Source organism: Polypterus senegalus, chromosome 6 (assembly GCF_016835505.1).
Source record: "Polypterus senegalus isolate Bchr_013 chromosome 6, ASM1683550v1, whole genome shotgun sequence".
In the NCBI taxonomy this organism is placed as follows: Eukaryota; Metazoa; Chordata; class Cladistia; order Polypteriformes; family Polypteridae; genus Polypterus; species Polypterus senegalus.
This window is the reverse complement of record NC_053159.1, coordinates 73,120,775-73,141,234: the sequence shown is the minus strand read 5'-3', so window position 1 is coordinate 73,141,234 and position 20,460 is coordinate 73,120,775. Positions and strand designations below refer to the sequence as shown.

The 20,460-nt window shown below is 36.2% G+C and overlaps 1 protein-coding gene across 1 annotated transcript in view; it reads right to left on the bottom strand.

Annotated features, from left to right (window-relative positions):
* Positions 1-20,460, bottom strand: part of vps8 (VPS8 subunit of CORVET complex) — a 740,642-nt gene that overhangs the window by 350,726 nt on the left and 369,456 nt on the right. Inside the window, exons 37-38 of the mRNA XM_039755059.1 lie at positions 5,822-5,966; positions 4,047-4,136 (exon numbers count right to left, since the gene is read on the bottom strand). Of these exons, the coding sequence (XP_039610993.1) occupies positions 4,047-4,136; positions 5,822-5,966 (235 nt within the window). The remainder of the gene's footprint in view (positions 1-4,046; positions 4,137-5,821; positions 5,967-20,460) is intronic.

Here is a 20,460-nt window from a genome sequence, read left to right as displayed (position 1 = left end):
TATATCATATACAAAAATAAGAAAATGGACATTAAAGCAAAATGAATGCCATCACCATCTGGTCTGTAAGATATGCATAAATCTAATATATGAAAGATGAACACTGTAATGACCACTATTTTCTGATGTCAAAACTTCAAAATATTGTTAGATGCATATGCTATATTTTTGGAGGAATTTTTTTCATTCATGTAAATATTCCACTGCTTTGCCTCACAGTACTCCTGCTATGAGATTCTAATCCTTAATCTCCAATTTAGCCTTGCTCTCCTTTTCCATATTTTCTGCCTGTGCCAATTTGAAGTCTTGGACAGCTCACATTGGGTGCAAGGTAACAGCTCCCGGGTATTCCACCTCCTTCATACTCCCCAGGAGCTACAAGCAAAGACTCAATTGATATTTGTGAAAGAGGGCATCTTAACAGGAAGTATGTTTTTCTCACCTACTGTGAAACAAACATTTAAATTCCTGAAAGTGGTACACATACAGTCATGTGAAATGTTCAAATGCTAAAGTAAAGCAAACATTAGGACACCCTTTGAAAGCATGTGGTTTTTGTAACATTTTTAATAAATGGTTATTTCATCTCCGTTTCAATAATTTTATTTAGTATTAGAGATTAAAGTAATCCAACTAAACAAAGAAAACTGAAGAAAAGTCTTTTCAAGATCTTCTTTTTAGTAAATGTCATTCTACAAAAATGCCTCAGTATTACCTTGGCAATGCCAGTAATTAATTCAAACAAATTAGTCTCTCGGTGGAAACACCGCGTTTGACCAAAAGGATCTCCAATTCACTTTCCGGCCAGAACGGCAGAAATATGGACAGAGTTGTACAACTGATGGGATGGTGAAGGTATACATTAACACTTTCACTTTCTCTGTTGTGGTTCAGAAATGACCGAAGAATAAACTTTCACAAATAACCCAACCATGCTTGTTGAAATTAACAAAAGCGATACAATTTATTTATAACATAAGAATAATAAAAATGGACACATATATATATATATACATATATATATATATATATATATATATATCCATCTTGAAAAAGGTTTATTTTTCATCCACTGGACAAATTCCGAATCTGAACCAATGTGTAACATTTACACAAAGAAACAATAAACAATGATGTCAGTAATGCAGGTAAAATTCATTCCAACTGTGCCTTACTACTTCATCAAAGGATTATAATGATTGTATGGATCAGTAAACCGATTAGTGTACTTGAGAAAATATTTGGGACAAGACCCAGTACAATTAATTGTTATGTAAGCAAGGTGCAAACATGTTTAAATGGGTAAATGTGTTAATGAGCTATGTTATTCTAACTGAGGACAAAAAGATAGGACACCCTCACATGTATTCCCTCTTAAATTGGCTCAGATCTCACACAGGTATATCACACCAGGTGCACATAATTAGTAGATCGTTACTCTGCATGTTGAATGAGGCTTGCCCTATTTAAACCTCAGACATTTAGTTTGGTGTGCTCCTGACTGTTGAAGTGAGAGTGAGCACCATGGTGAGAACAAAAGAGCTGTAAGAGGACTTCAGAAAAAGATTGTAGCAGCCTATGAGTCTGGGAAGGGATTTAAAAGATCTCAAAAGATTTTGAAATCAGCCATTCCACTGTCCGGAAGATAGTCTACAAGTGGAGGGCTTTCAAAACAACTGCCAACATGCCCAGGACTGGTCGCCCCAGCAAGTTCACCCCAAGAGCAGACCGCAAGATGCTAAAAGAGGTCTCCAAAACCCTAAAGTGTCATCTCGAGAACTACAGCAGGCTCTGGCTACTGTTGATGTAGAAGTACATGCCTCTACAATCAGAAAGAGACTGTACAAGTTTAACTTGCATGGGAGGTGTGCAAGGAGGAAACCTTTGCTTTCCAAGAGAAACATCGAGGCCAGACTGACATTTGCCAGAGATAAAGTTGACAAAGACCAGGACTTCTGGAATAATGTTCTTTGGACAGATGAGTCCAAAATTGAATTATTTGGACACAACAGCAGAGGACATGTTTGGCGTAAACCAAACACAGCATTCCAAGAAAAGAACCTCATACCAACTGTGAAGCATGGAGGTGGAAGTGTCATGGTTTGGGGCTGCTTTGCTGCAGCAGGACCTGGTCAGCTCACCATCATAGAATCCACGATGAATTCTACTGTGTATCAGAAGGTGCTTGAAGAACATGTGAGACCATCAGTTAGAAAATTAAAGCTGAAGCGAACTGGACCATGCAACATGACAATGACCCAAAACATACTAGTAAATCAACCAAAGATTGGCTGAAAAGAAGAAATGGAGAGTCCTGGAATGGCCAAGTCAAAGTCCAGATTTGAATCCCATTGAGATGCTGTGGGGTGACTTGAAAAGGGCTGTACGTGCAAAAACCCTCAAACATCTCACAGCTGAAAAAGTTCTGCATTGAGGAGTGGGGTAAAATTTCCTCAGACCGATGTCGAAGACTGGTAGATGGCTACAAGAACCGTCTCACTGCAGTTATTTCAGCCAAAGGAGGTAACACTCGCTATTAGGGGCAAGGGTGTCCTATCTTTTCCTCAGTTAGAATAGGCATTTTGTAGAATGACATTTACAGAAGATCTTGAAAAGACTTTTCTTCAGTTTTCTTTGTTTAGTTGGATTACTTTAATCTCTCTGTATTGTTGAAACGGAGATGAAATAACCATTTATTAAAAATGTTACAAAAACCACATGCTTTCAAAGGGTGTCCTAATGTTTTCACATGACTGTAGATCTACACTCTGTGAATAATGTCAGTGATTGCAGTTACATAGGTTAGCACAGTAAAATGTTGCTTTTCTCTGCTAAAAACTTAAAAAAATGATGCTTATAATTTTAAATGTTCAAATGCTAAAGTAAAGCAAACATTGCGCTGCCTTAGAAAAGATATGTTCTTCATTTATAAATTTAATATATCATCTTGTCATAAACACTTTTTTCTTATATAACAAACAATAATTTAATTTCTCTGATATTTTCTAGCTTTTTCTTCTTCCAACAGTTTCATGGAACTGTAGAATAAGAGGGTTACAAAGGAATTTGTATTCAAGCAGACAGACAAATTTCTGATACCCAGCTTATTGCAAATAATTTTATTTAGTATTATTGCTGGCTTTAACCAGGTTTCTGATGTTTGTTAGAAGATATATTAATGCTTTAAGCATGAGTGAAAATCATTTAATTACTATAATAAAAACACAATATTACAATGCTTATGTAACCATATATTTAGTCTACAGAAGATTAACTGTACCACAAGCGTGACAGTATGGAATGTTTTTATTTTAAAAACATTAAACTTCTTCAAAATAAACTGAATAATGAAATGTCTTTTCTTTTTAATAATTGCTTTCTTTCAGGAAACATAGCCTCAGTATTACCTTCGGCAATGCCAGTAATTAATTCAAACAAGTCGTCTCTCAGTGGAAACACACGTTTGACCAAAGGATCTCCAATTCACTTTCCGGCCAGAACGGCAGAAATATGGACAGAGTTGTACAACTGATGGGATGGTGAAGGTATACATTAACACTTTCACTTTCTCTGTTGTGGTTCAGAAATGACCGAAGAATAAACTTTCACAAATAACCCAACCATGCTTGTTGAAATTAACAAAACGATACAATTTATTTATAACATAAGAATAATAAAAAATGGACACATATATATATATATACATATATATATATATATATATATATATCCATCTTGAAAAAAGGTTTATTTTTTCATCCACTGGACAAATTCCGAATCTGAACCAATGTGTAACATTTACACAAAGAAACAATAAACAATGATGTCAGTAATGCAGGTAAAATTCATTCCAACTGTGCCTTACTACTTCATCAAAGGATTATAATGATTGTATGGATCAGTAAACCGATTAGTGTACTTGAGAAAAATATTTGGGACAAGACCCAGTACAATTAATTGTTATGTAAGCAAGGTGCAAACATGTTTAAATGGGTAAATGTGTTAATGAGCTATGTTATTCAGCTAATGAACAAAAATAATCTCACCTGAAGTAGGACCTGGAAAGCACCATGTATATCTCCTTTATTCTCTAGCAAGTATGCTGTAGCATTATTTAGATTATGTTTCCGAGTGATCTAAAAAGTAAAAACAAATGACAAACTGATGGGTAATCTACAGTTTTCTGCATATGGGAGATCTCATGCTAAGCTTATTCCCCCAATAAATGAAGATAATATTAAAATAAATTAATAAGTCAAAGCTAAGCAAACATTAACAATTTTACCCCTTTGACAAGATGATTTAATGAAGTAATTATTTTACAAAAGACATTAAAAAAAGACTAATTCAATTAACATATTGAAGTCGTCAATACATCATAGATTCAGATAAATCCTGTTGTTAAGCTGGTCCAGATCCTGGTTTCTTAATGTACACCTTCAAATACAGAACTTGATGAACAATTGTATCCTTGCATAAAAAGTGCTATCATGATCCAGAGACTACAGAAAATATCTGAAGAAATGGGTTAAACCTGCATTCCAAATCCTACAGTCTCACACATATCATTACAGGTATTCTTCGTAGACAATATCGTTTATCCATCTCAACTGCATGACAATAAAATATCCACAAAGCTGAGATCAGTTGTCACACTTTTTTTTTTTTTTTACTGTTCTTCAAATGTCCCATAAATGATTTGCTGTTTCTAATATTCTAATATTACTGAACAGCACTGAACAAACAGCTGTTCTATTTACTTCCAAAAAAAATTCACGATTATATGAGTAAATATTAAATGGCTGAACAGAAGTCACTGTCAAATGAAAATATGTTTTACAGGGACTGAAAGTCCATAGGATTGTTGATAAAACAATGATAGGTTTCTGGTGCTTCATTTTCCTATGGAGATGCTAAGCTTAACTGTATATTAAGTGTCAGTATTATTTTTATTAGCTTAGTATTTTTTTCGTGTCATGTATGTGTGTGTGTACACTTCATGGTATGTGTGTTCCTTGGTAGTTCAAAGTAACTACATGCTGGTGGTCAATGTGGTGTTAGCTTTATTAAAAACTAGCAGAATACCCGCGCTTCGCAGCGGAGAAGTAGTATGTTAAAGAAGTTATGAAAAAGAAAAGGAGAAATTTTAAAAATAACGTAACATGATTGTTAATGTAATTGTTTTGTCATTGATATGAGTGTTGCTGTCATATCTATATCTCTCTCTCTCTCTCTATTAGATAGATAGACAGATAGACAGATAGATACTTTATTAATCCCAAGGGGAAATTCACATAATCCAGCAGCAGTATACTGATACCAAAAAAAAAATAAATAAATAGTAATAAAAATGAAAGAAAAAAAAAAGCAGACAATAACTTTGAGTAATGTTAGCATTTACTCCCCCGGGTGGAACTGAAGAGTCGCATAGTGTGGGGGAGGAACGATCTCCTCAGTCTGTCAGTGGAGCAGGACAGTGACAAAAGTCTGTCACTGAAGCTACTCCTCTGCCTGGAAATGACACTGTTCAGTGGATGCAGTAGATTCTTCATGATTGACAGGAGTTTGCTTAGTGCCCGTCGCTCTGCCACAGATGTTAAACTGTCCAACTTTACTCCTACAATAGAGCCTGCCTATATATATATATATATATATAAACTGACAAGATTCTATTTAAAGTTAATAATTTATGTACTATAGATCACATATTATACTGTTAAGGCACAATGCACAGAAATGCCACCTTAAAAATGGTTTGCCACAATCCTGAACAGTAAACAATGTCACAGGTATAGAGTTTGTATTTGTTAATTAAACTCACCTGAATGGCTTCCTCCAATCGATAGTGCTCAGACAGTTTTAAAAATTCTGTCACCTCTCTGTGACTAAAGATGCAAAGAAGATCAAGGTAGCACTCATGGAAACTAGAGTTTAACTTGATTAGCTTCAGGTTTTGATTACCCTCTCTTAAAAAAAAAAAATTAAAAAAAATTAAACAACATTACATTTCTTACAGAAAGCAGGATATAAAAATATTCTAAATACATTTTTTATATTCAAGTATCTATAAGTCTTAATAAACAAAGATTCTGTTAATAAGAGGGAAAGTAATTAGTGTTTTGACTGAAGCAGCAACCACAACCCCTTAACAATTCCTCTCATCCCGGAAAAAAAGTTTGTTTTTTTCCTGCTGTGTTTGGAAGTTAGAATACAAAGTTAAAATGCTTGATAATAATATTAATAGTTAACTGTAGTTAAATAATTTGCTCACAATTCCTTGCACTGTGACCTTTTCTTTCAATTTTTGCCTTGACAGACCAGAGAGACAGCTTTGTGCAATATTAACTTGTTTGGAAGGACATTAAATATAAATGATAACTACAAGGAGACTCCAATTTGAGCCCAAGTGTAGAATTTGCCCTACATTCTTTCCTTGTAGTTCAGGGAGATTTTTACTGTTCATGGAAATAGATCATCATCCACTACAAAGAAGTGTAAATATTGACTGTTGTTCAGTAAATCTGCAAGGTGTTCCAGCAGATTGTAATTTTCTTCTTTATTGCAGTTGAAATTATTATGTATACAGTGTTCTGTACTTTATCAAACTTTAATGCTTCTGGAGCTCACAGATCACAGCTAACTTTAAACGCAAATGGTCTATAACTGATAAATACAAATAATACACCTAGATGGTACATTATTTTGTCATTAAATAAGATTACAAATTGTGTTAAAAAAAGCAAAGCACATGTTTTAAAATAGCAGGGGCCATTAATAGCTACAAACTAGTAACTACATAATAAGTGAATTCTTTAAATGCTACCTCTACAACCCATCTAACACCAAAACAGATTTTTGTTGAGCAATAAATATAATGCCTCAAAATAAAAACATTTCTTTGACACATTCTTTATTGGTTCTATAGCTACCACTGACTGCTGTTCTTTAAAAAAATATGTCATCAGCATCAGTCTGTATTATCCATGAATTTATACTGTAAAGGAATGTAATGTCTTACTGCGATCTCACTGCTCAGAGACCTCCATATATTTAAATAATACCTAAACAAATCTTATATGTAAAGAAGCACAGTGTGTATTTTACAAACTTGTTACAGAGTTGCAAACTATGGATCCCACTGTTTTTACTATAGTGGCTGGTGATTTCAATCATGTGAACTTCAAGACCTTCTCAACAACTTTTACCAATACTGTACATCTATTTTCCAGCTAAGTGAGAAAATAAGGGGGACCTTGTTCTTACAAACTCTTGCAGTACTGACAAAGCCATACCTATTGGCTGCATCTAATTTTTTTCCTGACCATTATTTCTGTTATTCTACAACTTGCATACAAAAAAGGCTTTAAACAGTCCAAACCAACTCTCTAACAGATCAGGCAGCAGCTCCTGCCCTTCGGGACTATTTTGATCAGATGGATTGTGCCATGTTAAAAGTAGTTGGCCATCAGATCAATTTAGAGGAATATGTATCATCTGTCACTAACTATATTATCAAGTATATAGATGATGTGACTGTCTCAAACAACAATCAGATCATGTGCAAATTAGAAACCATGGATGACACTGGGGCGTGTGCACTGTTTAAAGACCGTAATGCTGTCTTAAGATAAGGTAGTAAGGTAGCCCACAGGACAGCAAAGGCATACCAATTTCGGGACATCAAAGCAGCTAAGGAAAAGTACGCCAAGAAACCTCATGGTCTCTTTCAGGACACCAGAGATACAAGGCACATGTGGCAGGGAATTTAAGCCATAACAAACTATGAGACCACATCACCTGTGGCCTTTCTTCCAGATGTTCTAAATAACTTATAAGTGCAGTTTGATGCCCTGAACAAAATAACTGTGAGGCAGAGGTTATTTTCTAAAACATGTGAAAAAGCAAATAATAAAACCAAAAGGACAAATCCTAATTAAGGGTTCTAAAACAATTCATATTTTATTCCTTCTAGTAATCTCTCACTAAATCAAAAGAAAAACAATATACTGTGAGAATTGTCACATGGCACTACGCCATTAAGTAAATGAAAAATGACAGAAACTCTGTGAGAGGGAGCTGAAATACCACTAGATACAAGACAGAATGACATATGTACTTACCAGATCTGAGTTTTTTTTTTTTAATTAATTTATTATTAAAACAAAACAGTCAAATACAACCTGCAACATGAAGTCCAACCATAAATATATCAATGCGAAAGATCAAAAAAGGCACATCATAAACAATATTTAAAACCCACCATTACTTACCATAGGGAGTCATTAGATTTGTTTTAAAATAAAATTTTAAAGAAAAATTCCTCATATTAATCAAAACAGCAGAGCTTAAAAGGAAACATAGGCAGAAGACCAGCATAATTATTTTAGAAAAGACATTGATACGTTCTTGTCAAAATTCAGAAGAATCTCTGCACTCTTCAAAGCAAAAAAGTAGATATCATCTAAAACTAGAAGTTTACATTAACTCTTTCAGGGCGGATGTTGACATTTGTCAACAGGAGGGATTGACGGCAATAATGAACTGTAAACGGTGAAAAAACCTGGAGGTTCATATTTTAGTTTGACTCACTTTGCTAGAAAGGAAGTTAGCTTGGTTGGATTGAACATATTTACTAATAGCAAAGACTCGGGTTAGTAAACAACAAGGTTGTACATTCAGCCAGTTTGTAAACAAACAAAAAATAGATATATACAGCCAGAAGTAGAAGGCACAAATCTTACACTCGGTGTAACCAGGTCATAAAGATATGAGGTAGCAGTCTCAAAAATAGCAGAACTGAGCTGTCAAATGCATTCAGATATTTTTCTACCCTTTTATCTCAACTACTTCTAGCACTTGCACCCTAGAGATCATCAATGATGTCACTACATTGTGAATGAGAAAGTCACTCACCTTGTCTGTGTTTTTCCTGTTTCAATATGCAGCTCTTAAAGTTAATTTCTGTAACATGGTTTGGAATGGCATTCAACAATGCAGGCTGTCACACACGTGCACATGGGAGACAGCTGAATGGACTAATCAAATGTAATTCCACACCAGGCCAGGGGACGGTGGGGTGCACTAATCTTTCCTCTGATATTTCTGGAAATCAAAGACGGAAAATTCTGCCTGAGACCGGCCCTGTAGACATCACTTCCGGTTCCGGGCCCAAGAACCTCACTTCCGGTTCCGGCCCCCAGATGATGTCACTTCTGCCAACCTACTATAAAAGCCAGACGAACTCCACATGTACCCAGTTCTGTTTTGGACTTGAAACTGTTTACAACTCTGCTTATATTTGCCCTTTTTGCAGCCAAGTATACGGGTGGCTGCCCCAAACCTTTTTCTGTGTTAAGGCTGATTACTTCACAAGGCACTATCTGTATTACAGAGCAAAAGTAGCACAATAACTTGCTCTGACGGGCATGCATTCAACTCTGTGAAAAGCTCTTTATGACAATTTGGTTTAATATTTCTTTAAACCTAAAAAAAAGAAAATGATCTACAATTATAGCATATATGCATGACTTTTCATTTTATATCATTCAAATTACAGTCTACATTCTGTACTCCAACAAATAAACTGCACAATGATCTCTCATTAGCTAAGTTGTATGATATTCAGTTGTTTCAGAGAAATTCACAAAAACCCAGTTTCCTGTGTAATCTACATGAAACAAAGTGCACTATTCAGTGATTAAGACTATTAAGATGTTAGCATTTTAAAAATTAAATGAATTGAAAAAAGACCAAGTTCTGAGTTTAAAATACTATAATCCTGTGCTACTTTGTTCCAATTTATAAAGCAAACAATAGACAACACTATACAAATTAAACTGCATACTAAACCTTAAATCAAAACGTCTACTAAGCAGAGGTGTTTAAGCAGAGACAATCATATTGTTAACTCATTTATCTGGTACAGCCTTTAAAAGGAAACTTTTTTTTATTTAAAGAAACTGAACAACTGTAATGAGCTGTCAAGCTAATTCTGTTCCCGAATTTGTAACTAGATCAAGCCCCTGGGGAACTACGAAACATTTCGGTTTCTCATGCAAAAATTCAAATGGAGAGGAAAAAAAATAATGAAAAACAAAATTTCTTAAGTTTCCTCAAGCATGACTTACTTGAGAACATCTTATGTAGCATACTGTAACTCAAATGAATGAATACATAGTAAAAATATATTCTAAACTGAACTATAGCCTGTATATTGAAGCATGCATTACATTTTCTAGTAAATCTTTACCTTAAAGGACTGTACTTGTTTGAATTGTTAAAATGCACAGAGAAGGCAACATAAAAAAAGCCTCAGTACATATTATTAACAAATTATCTTTCAGCTGTGGCTGGGATTACTCTAATTTGCCTCATTACTTCAAGAGAAATAATAGGTTAATTACCTTGTTATGCATGCAGTGAATTACGAGATAATCTAGTCTAGCAGCACTACACTGAGTTTTTGCTTTTCTTAACATTTGTTTTTAGGAACATCACATTTCTTCTGTTGACAGTATGAAGCAAGAATGTTCTAAGTACTTTACAATCTTTCTTTTACCAGAGCAATATCTTATTAGCAATAAACTAAAAACAGTGTAATATTAACACTGTATGGCACTGACCTTTTCACTTAGGCATTAAATGGCAAAAAAAGCCTTTTCTGCTAGAGCAATAGATAAGAGATGCATATAAATTGCATGTTTTACCAGAAAGGCAGCTGTACCTCACTCCACTATTCCTGCATTTCTGGGTGAAAAACAAATTTTCAGGTTACTTTTGTTAATTGCTTAAAAGGACAAAGGTCTTTCTTCAGTCCAACAACCAATATCCAGAGGCCACTGTTCACCTATCTTTGTAAATGTTGTCTGAGAACCTTGGTCTGAATGACTAACAGTTTACCTGTTGCCACTTCTGATGGGCATTTTTAGGGCACCAAATGCAGGAGCATTAAAGATTCAGGCTTTTCTGACACCTGAAAGAAAACTCAAATCAGATGAAGGCATAACCTTTCTTAAAAAGCAATGAGTAGCCAAGTGCTGGTCTCCTGTCTGTGTCTGCAGATTCATGAGTACCAATACAAAGCCTTAAGGATGATGAATTAAAACCTTGTTTCCAGAAAGTCTCAGCACTCACTGCAATATCGCCCATTAGCTGGTAGTGTAAATTGAGCAGACTTACTGCAAGGCATACAGACAAAAAAAAAAACAAACATGCCTCATATGAAATGCAGAGGAAGACAAACAGACCACACTACTCCGGGACTTATTTTTTTGAAATGAAAAACAGCCACAGTCAACATAACATAAGTATTGTCACACACGCGTGTTTAGGAAACAACTAAAGCGATCGATTCCATGCCAGACCAGGGTGTGGCAAAGTGCACTAATTCTCTCTCTCGATCTCTTACAGACCATTCTAGGGAAATCCCGCCCAGCTCTGGGGCAGCCAATGACATCACTTCTAGTTCCGGTCCTGATGACATCACTTCCTGTAATGGCCTTTAAAGCCGCTATCTTGTTAGTACAGTAATCCCTCGCTATATCGCGCTTTGACTTTCGCGGTTTCGCTCTATCGCGGATTTTATATGAAAGCATAACTAAATATATAACGCGGATTTTTCGCTGCTTCGCGGGTTCTGCGGACAATGTGTCTTTTTACTTCCTGTACATGCTTCCTCAGTTGGTTTGCCCAGTTGATTTCATACAAGGGACGCTATTGGTGGATGACTGAGAAGCTAACCAATCAGAGCACGCAGTTAAGTCCTCCTAACTGAGAAGCTAACCAATCAGAGCACGCAGTTAAGTTCCTGCTTGCTGAATGCAATGTTAACCAGGAAGTCTCGTCTCGCTCATTCAGCATCAACGTGTTTCGCTGTGTAAAGAGTTGTGCTCTTTTGTGTTTATCTTTGTGCATAGTCAAGCCCTTTATTATGGCTCCAAAATGATCTGCTACTGCTTCAGGGGCCGTGCCTAAGCGCAAACGGAAGATGTTAACGATTGCCGAAAAGGTAAACATTTTGGATTTGTTGAAGGCTACTATTCTTTTTATTTAAAAAGTAGGAAAGGAATATAAGATCTACAGCCGCAGTGTCCTTTTAACTAGGGTGCAAAACAAGTTGTAAGTGGATGAAATAAGGCAGTAGTCTGGATGGAATCTGCTTTAGGGATTTGGATTGAAGACTGCCAGAAGAAGAACAACGGCAGTGCTACACAATCGCCTGAAGTGGCTCCTTTAAGGGCTGTAACGCTCTCCTTTGTTGTGCAGTAAAATAAAACTCATTGTTATCGGACAAGTCATCGTGTCATTGTTGGTGAGTAACCATAATTAATTTTCTACTTACAGTACTTAGTACATGTACGTACGTTTAGTGTCACTGTACACACACATTTACTGTATACTATTTTTGTTGCATTGTACGTATTTATTGCTGGTGGCATGTCTATCGTAATGGCTGTAACATGTGATATCGGAGACACTCAATATCTTTAAAATAATATTTAGGTTTTACTGTATATAAACAGTGTTTTTATATCCATAATTTCAATGAATCTTACCTAATATCTAAGAGAATACAAAGGGATTATGCTGTATAACTCTGCGGGAAAATTTATAAACAGTGTGGGAGAGTTTATAAGGGCTTAAAATATATAAAAATAACCATACAAACATATGGTTTCTACTTCGTGGATTTTCACCTATCGCGGGGGGGTCTGGAACGCAACCCCCGCGATCGAGGAGGGATTACTGTACTGAGTTAGTTCTGTTTTGGACTGAGTCATGTGAACATGGATCTAATGATTAAGAAGTTTTGCAACCGGGAACAATTATACGGGTGGCTGCCCCAAACCTTCGCAATGTCTTGTGGTCTTTATTATTACAGCATGATCCATAAAAAATTCAAAATCAAAAGTTAAAACTGCATCAAAAATAACCATAGTCCATATAATATTAGACACTGTTTTAAAGACTTGGACTTAGAAGCAAATCTTTCTTTCCAAACACAATTTAGAACTCTCACAGGTTGACAGGCATTCAGTCAAAATATAGTTTTCTCACGTTCAGCTGTCGCTGTGCAGTAAGGATCAGTAATTATTATTCCAGAAAAAGTTTCTGGCTTTCTGAGTTGACACAGGTCAAATAGAATGTTCAGAGAAATACTTTGCATTTTTCCTCTTCAAATGTGGATGCAGCATTTAAAAGCTAGGAAACTGGGACAAAAGGAAGACATCCAGGAAATAAACAGGGGTCTCCATATTATTATGGATTCAAATGCTAAAATATGCATTCAAAAAAAAAAAAAGGCAAAATGTGTATACCAAAAAAATTCTGATTTTTTATAAACCTGGCATACACACATTTCTATGCAATTTTATAAATCACATTCACCTTGTAAAAGTGCACACATGAAACATTCCTTGAACCCCATCTGGTTGCAACCCTGAAACATCCATATATTAACTATACTAATCAACCTCGAACAAGTGCAATCATTATGCTGCAGACCTTCATTGGCTATGCTTAACAAGGCACTGTTGCAAATTTCCATTTTTTTGTTGCCATGTACAACCAAACCATACAGAAACTAAACACAGCATTGGCCCTTTTAAAAGGGAAATGAAATGGTGTCTATTCATCAAATTCATAACTGTTGTGGTTTATTAGGTTTGTCATGTCAACACACACTATAATAACAGCTTGATGATAGGATTTATTATACTTGTGAGTCATCATTTAGCTGATTTGGCTGCATTTCCCTACCTGATCAATTTCTTCAAAATGTTACGTACGGATGGGTCAGAGTTGCCATAATTATATGCAAGTTTTCATTTATAAATCCCAAATTTTGTGTGAAAAGCTGCATACGCACATTTTTATCCACTTTTTGTGCGTACCTGTTTTATAAATTTCACCCCAGGAAAGCAGCCACTGACCTCTATCTAGATGATAGCAGTGGACTTCAGGGAACAACATCTGGGATCTGCTACATTTCCAGATTCTCTGAAATATGCTTGATGCATGAAATACTGATTTATACATTCTAGGTTTTTCTGTCTATCATATGGACCGGATTAAATTGTTCTCCTATTCTACCCCAACACACTCTCTCTCCCACAAGTCATTACACAAAACTTTCCCATTTTGCAGAATCTGCTTTGATCTCATTCTAACAACCACCTAACATACTCAAACTTCTAGTCCAAGCCGCACCTCACAGAGGTGATCCGTATCCTGCACCAAGCACTTTCAGCTGCAATAGGATCTGCTGTGTCACTTGCAAATACATCAACAACAATTTCATAGCATCTGGTCCCTCTGGTAAATCCAATATTAAATTACAAGCCTCTCGTCAATCTAAAAATCTTATGTACTACATTTTTTGCTAAAACTGTCCAGCTATCTACATAGGTTAAACAGAGAGATGATTTGCAGATTGTTTCAGAGAACACATCCGAGCCATTAAAAATTAAGATATTATAAAGTATATTATAGAACACTTCACATCCCTTGACAACAGACATGACAATCTCTCTGCTTGTGTTCTCTCTCAGGGATTCAAAGCTTGTTTTTTTATTTTATTGATTTTATTGTAATCACACAACATTCCATACAAATAGATCAATTTTTACAAAAATAGGATTAAAAACAAATCAACCCCTACCATTGAGAAAGACAGCAAGGCCAACAGAGTAAAGCTTGAAGCTAGTAAAAATAAGTAAATTGATGAATTAATAAGCAGATAAAGATAAATTGTGAAGAAAAGGAAATGGGGAAAGAATCTGCTTCCTCAGTGCTTTAAGAGCTTAATCTAAAATGTTATTAATTAAAACCTGCCAGGTTTTGAAAAGGTTCTGCACAGATCATCTAAGTGAGACTTAGATTTTTTCCAATTTCAAATAGTATAAAAAATCAGTTTTATACTATTACCCACTGACTTAAAAGAGGAGAGTTAGGATTCTTCCATCTGAGCAAGATAAGTCTACGTTCCAATAGTGTAGTAAAGGCAATTACAGTTTGCTTGTCCTCCACTTTAAGCCCATCTGGAAGTACACCAAACACAGCTATTAATGGGTTAGGAGAGATTGTGACACCAAGGGCAAAACCTCTTTTCAAAGAAAACCAAACAAAGCTAGGTTCATTCTCACATTGGGACCACATATTTCCCATGGGCTTATTGACAAACTAATTTTTAAATCTCTCATTTCATCATCTCTGATGGCAGCTTTTTCATAGCCACTTGCACATGCCCTGACTTTGTTCCCTCCTTCCCCTCCTATATATGTTACCTGCTTTTTCCTTTTCAGTTGCACACAGGTTGAAGGCTATAGAGCCGAAACGTTGTCACATATTTTTTTGTTTTCAGAGTGGAAATCACCATTAACCTTTTTTCCTATGCAGCATCATTCATAATCTAGGCAATAGTTTCATTTGTTCTGCTGTCACAAATACTGATATTGTATCTAATACTCTTAATGAACACAAATGCATTGTCTCTACTCTGCACCACTACTTTACTACCTCTTTGGCATTCTAAACACCTCTTCACTCCAAAATGTATGTTTCTGTCAGAAACTCACTGCTTACTTGAAAGAAATTACATTATAAATCTTGATTCAGTGGAAGATTCTGCCTATGTATGGTTAGCCATCAAAGGTGCTATTTGTGATTTTACTATTTTTTGTTAGCAGCATGACATGTTCTGAACTGCAGCAGATTGCCAAGAATAATGCATACCTTTTCTCCTTAGACCATGCTCACCCTCTTGTGGCCGATTCTCAAAAAGTATTATTATTAATTCAAACCAGGCAAGAATTAACCTTCCTGCTTCTACAAAAAAGCTACATTTGAAATCCAATGTGCAAGTGCAAGATATTATTATATAATATAACAGAGCTTTATTGCTATACAGCATTTAATCATAGTGGATTTAATCTGGCTTTTACAACAGTGATCAACAAAAAAGAATATTTAATGTCAAAGTGAAAACATCTCTACAAAGTGGTCTAAATTAAAAACATTTTTTTAATTCAACATATAAATATTCCTTAACACTAGAATTACCAAAGCCTATGAAAAAACTCTGGCCCACCTTTAAATCCCTTCACACCTCTCTGTCAGAATTTTTTGTCCTGTAAATGTGCCAATCGAGACAAGCAGCCTACTATTCCATCCTCCCACCGCCGCAGAACGTGCACAAAGTTCTCCCAGCTCATGCCTTGATTATCTGGGAGTGAAGTGCTGGAGTTTTAGAGTAGAAATAATAGATCGTTATTTAGAACACATGCATTTTATGTGTATTCCATTTCTACAATAATCTGTGCAAACACACTGTTAACAGAAACATTTTTCATATTTTAGTAATAAATGACAAATAATAGGCATAAACTATATAATGTGTGAAGCCTGAAGTCCAAAGATCAAATAAACACTTTCACAAAAGGTTCAAGGATGATACAACAGCTTCCATGGTGTAGTGGTAAGAATTGCTGACTTGTAATCATGAGTTCCCTGGTTTGATTCTGACTGCCTCCTGTATTTACCATTTTCAGTAGTGAGTTGCTCTTATCTATCCTAATAAAAGGCAAAGCTCTCACTGACTCACTCACTCACTCATCACTAATTCTCCAACTTCCCGTGTAGGTAGAAGGCTGAAATTTGGCAGGCTCATTCCCTACAGCTTACTTACAAAAGTTGGGCAGGGTTCATTTCGAAATTCTACGCTTAATGGTCATAACTGGAACCTATTTTTTCGTCCATATACTATAATAGACTTCTGCTCGATGGCCATGGGAGTCGCCCATGTAATTTAGTGCCTGCCCATATAAGGCTGTCCGTCCGCGGCAATCCAATAGAAACACTGCCACTAAATATTCACAGGTGAAGGACTGTGCTTATGCAGACGAAGATGAGATGGTCAGGGTGGTGTTTGGCACAAACTCAGCGAAACTGCGAGAGAAACTTTTAAGTGCCGGGTCTTAGCTAACATTAAATACAGCCGTGGACATCGCACGAGATGGCACCAGCACAGCTGGGAACCTTCGATGCATGTACACCGAGCGGCTCACGTGAACTCACGCAGTGCACAGACAAAAAGCAACAGTTCCAAAGAGTGCTGAACAAAAACTGAATTACACAATTGAGAAGGCTGCCAAAAAATATGAAGCGTGTGACACATACAAGCATATTCATAAGTGCAACTACTGCGGAAACAAAGCACACGGTGGAAAAAGTCAATGTCCCGCTAAAGGAAGACAGTGTAAAAAAAAAACCGTGCATGCAGTGTGTCACGTCTCAGATAAAGAGGAAGACGAGCTGTTTATTGATGCAGTAAGAAATGAATCGATGAATGAAACCTGTTATCTTTACAGCGATTGACAAACACGGAATGTAACTTGAACACAACACATCCTACAAATACGAACCTGATTGAAAGAAATAATGATAATCAAATCCTTGATGACAGCAACACTCATCACACTCACAAAACAATTACTATATATTGACAATCATGTTACGTTATTTTTAAAATGTTCCCTTTTCTTTTTCATTACTTCTTTAACACACTACTCCTCCGCTGCGAAGCGCGGGTATTTTGCTAGTTGTTAATATTATACAGTAATCACATACATTTGATTTGTGTCTGTAACAGCTGGTTTACATTTATAGGACTTGTAAAAGTTAGCTGTTTTTTTTTGTTTCTCACTATTTTTCTCTTAGTCACGATCACAATACATACTACCACTAATCAGGGATCTGATGCTGTTATTTTTTATTTGAAACTGGGAATAACTGTAGATGTGAGTGGTGTTTTAAGACAATGGAACTGGAAATTCCCTGATCTGGAAGGATAAAAGCTGACACATAAACACTGGTTAATCTGTCTTACTTGTATTTCACGGTCACATGATTTTCTTTTTATTCAGTTTTATCGACTGTTTCTGCTCACGCTGAATTAGTATGCTCCTTATGGACCATGTTGTCAAAGCCGCACTGACAAAAACAAGGAAAAAAAAAAAAACAAAAAAAAACACCGAGACATAGGTATATATGATATTTGGAACTATTAATTTTATGACCTGAATAATGCATTTCGGAAAACATCGTGGCACTGATGTAACATTATTCATATTATTCACACCAAACCCCAATCTTGCCAGTCCTCACATGTTACTAAATGGTGCAGTTTCTTTTGTACTCCAGGACATGCAGAGGAAAGATTAGTACAGAGAGGTCAGTTCAGCGTTATATGCAATCATCAGGTTCAAATGTTAACAGTTCACACACACGCAAGGACCGTCCTTTCTATTTTAACGACATGTGTACCTGTTGTAAACACTTCTCTCTATGCTGTGGTTTCTATTGCACACCTGAAAGAAAGAGACAATATATGTGACATTTTGAAGAAATCACTTTATGACCTGAATAGTACCAATCAGAAAACATCATCGCAGTAATGCAATATTATTTGAAAATGAACAGCGTCAGATCAGTTGTAAATGTATGGTATTTGTAAAAGTTAGCTTTTTTTCAGTTTTATTCTCTGTCACATTCATGCTCTCCCTCGCCCCCCAAACCGACCCACCCCTTCTTCTACTCTAAGTAACAGCTCCAGTATAAATTCACAAACGATCTGACAAGGTTTGTTTTCAAATAATATTGCATAAGTGCGACAATGTTTTCTGATTAGTACTATTCAGGTCATAAAATGATTTCTTCAAAATGTCACATATTTATCTCTTGCTTTTTTGCCCCGTGCTGCGTTGACATCGTGCACCAGAAGGCATGAGCTTATTCAGTGCAAGCAGGAACACGCAGGTGGCCAGGTGTGCTATAACATGCTTGACCTGGCAGCGATCACCGCGCATGTACTGTACAAGGCATGCACGGGGTTCACTGAGAAAAGAAGACTGTTCATGGCTCACCTTGCAGAGGAACTTCATCTTCGCTTCTTAAAAGAAAAGGCGATGGATAAAACAAAAGAGCATTCAACATCGACAAACTTCTGTTGCAAGACCGCCGCTTCCCCAGCCCCTTCAGTGTAATAGTAACACAGCAGAGAGAGAAGTGTGTACATTGCAACAGGTACACATGTCGTAAAAGTAGAAAAGACTGTCCTTGGGTGTGTGTGTGTGTGAACTGTTAACATTTGAATCTGAACTGACCTCTCTGTACTATTCTTTCCTCTGCATGTCCTGGAGTACAAAAGATACACCACCATACAGCAACATGTGGGGACTGGCAAGATCGGGGGGGAAGATGTTATGCGAATGAATATGAATAATGTTGCATCAGTGCCACAATGTTTTCCAAAATGTACTATACAGGTCATAAAATGAATAATTCCAAATACTGTACCATATATACCGATGTCTCTAATTTTTGTCAGTGCGGCTTTGACATCACGGACCATAAGGTGCATGCTAATTCAGTGTGAGCAGGAACACTCAATAAAATTGAATAAAAAAAATTCAGGTGAGATACGAAGGCGGCAGATTCACCAGTGTTTGTGTGTCAGCTTTTATCCCTCCAGATCAAAGAATTTCCAGTTCCATTGTCTCAAAACACCACTCACATCTACAGTTATTCCCAGTTTCACATAAAAAGTAACTGCGCCAGATCTGGGGCTGGGGATGGGTGTTGTATCGTGATTGTGACTTGAGAGAATAAAAGTGGAAAAAAAAAATGCTTTACAAGTCCTATAAATTTACACCGGCTGTTACAGACACAACTCAAATATATGTTTTTATTGTATAATATTAACAATAAGAGCAGCTCACTACTCAAAATGGTAAATTTGCAGGGGAGCTGGTTTCGAACTCACGATCTCTGGATTAAAAGTCGGCAGTTCTAACCACAACACCACAGAAGCTGCCTTATTGTGCTTGAGCCTTTTGTGAAAGTGTTTATTTGATCTTTGGCTATCAGCCTTCACATATTATACAGTTCATGTCTACATTTTGTCATTTATTACTAAAACGTGATAAACGTTTCTGTTTGAACTATGTGCTTACATAGATTGTTGTAGACATAAAACACACATCAAATTATTTCCCCTTACAATTCTGGGTAGCACTTCTTACCCGTTCTGAGGTGGTGGGGGGATGGTATAGCAGGCTGCTTGCTGCTTGGGCTTATCGACACATTTAGAAGACAAAAGACGCTGACAGAGGTGCGAAGGGATTTAAGGTGGGCCAGATTTCTGAGTTTTTTCATTGGCTCTGGTAATTCTAGTGTTAAATAAAAAATAATTAAGTTGTTTCCACTAATAAAAGTCTAAGATTAATACATGTTTTTTGAATATTTATCCACAAAGTTACTCCCTGAAAATTTCCAACTCTCTAATATTAATGTCTTTCTAGAAGATATTGTAAAAATAGAGTCACTGCATCCATCCATGAGGTCAAATGATATTACAGGTACAATCATTTTGTCATTCAAAATGTATTTATTGGAATTACTTTG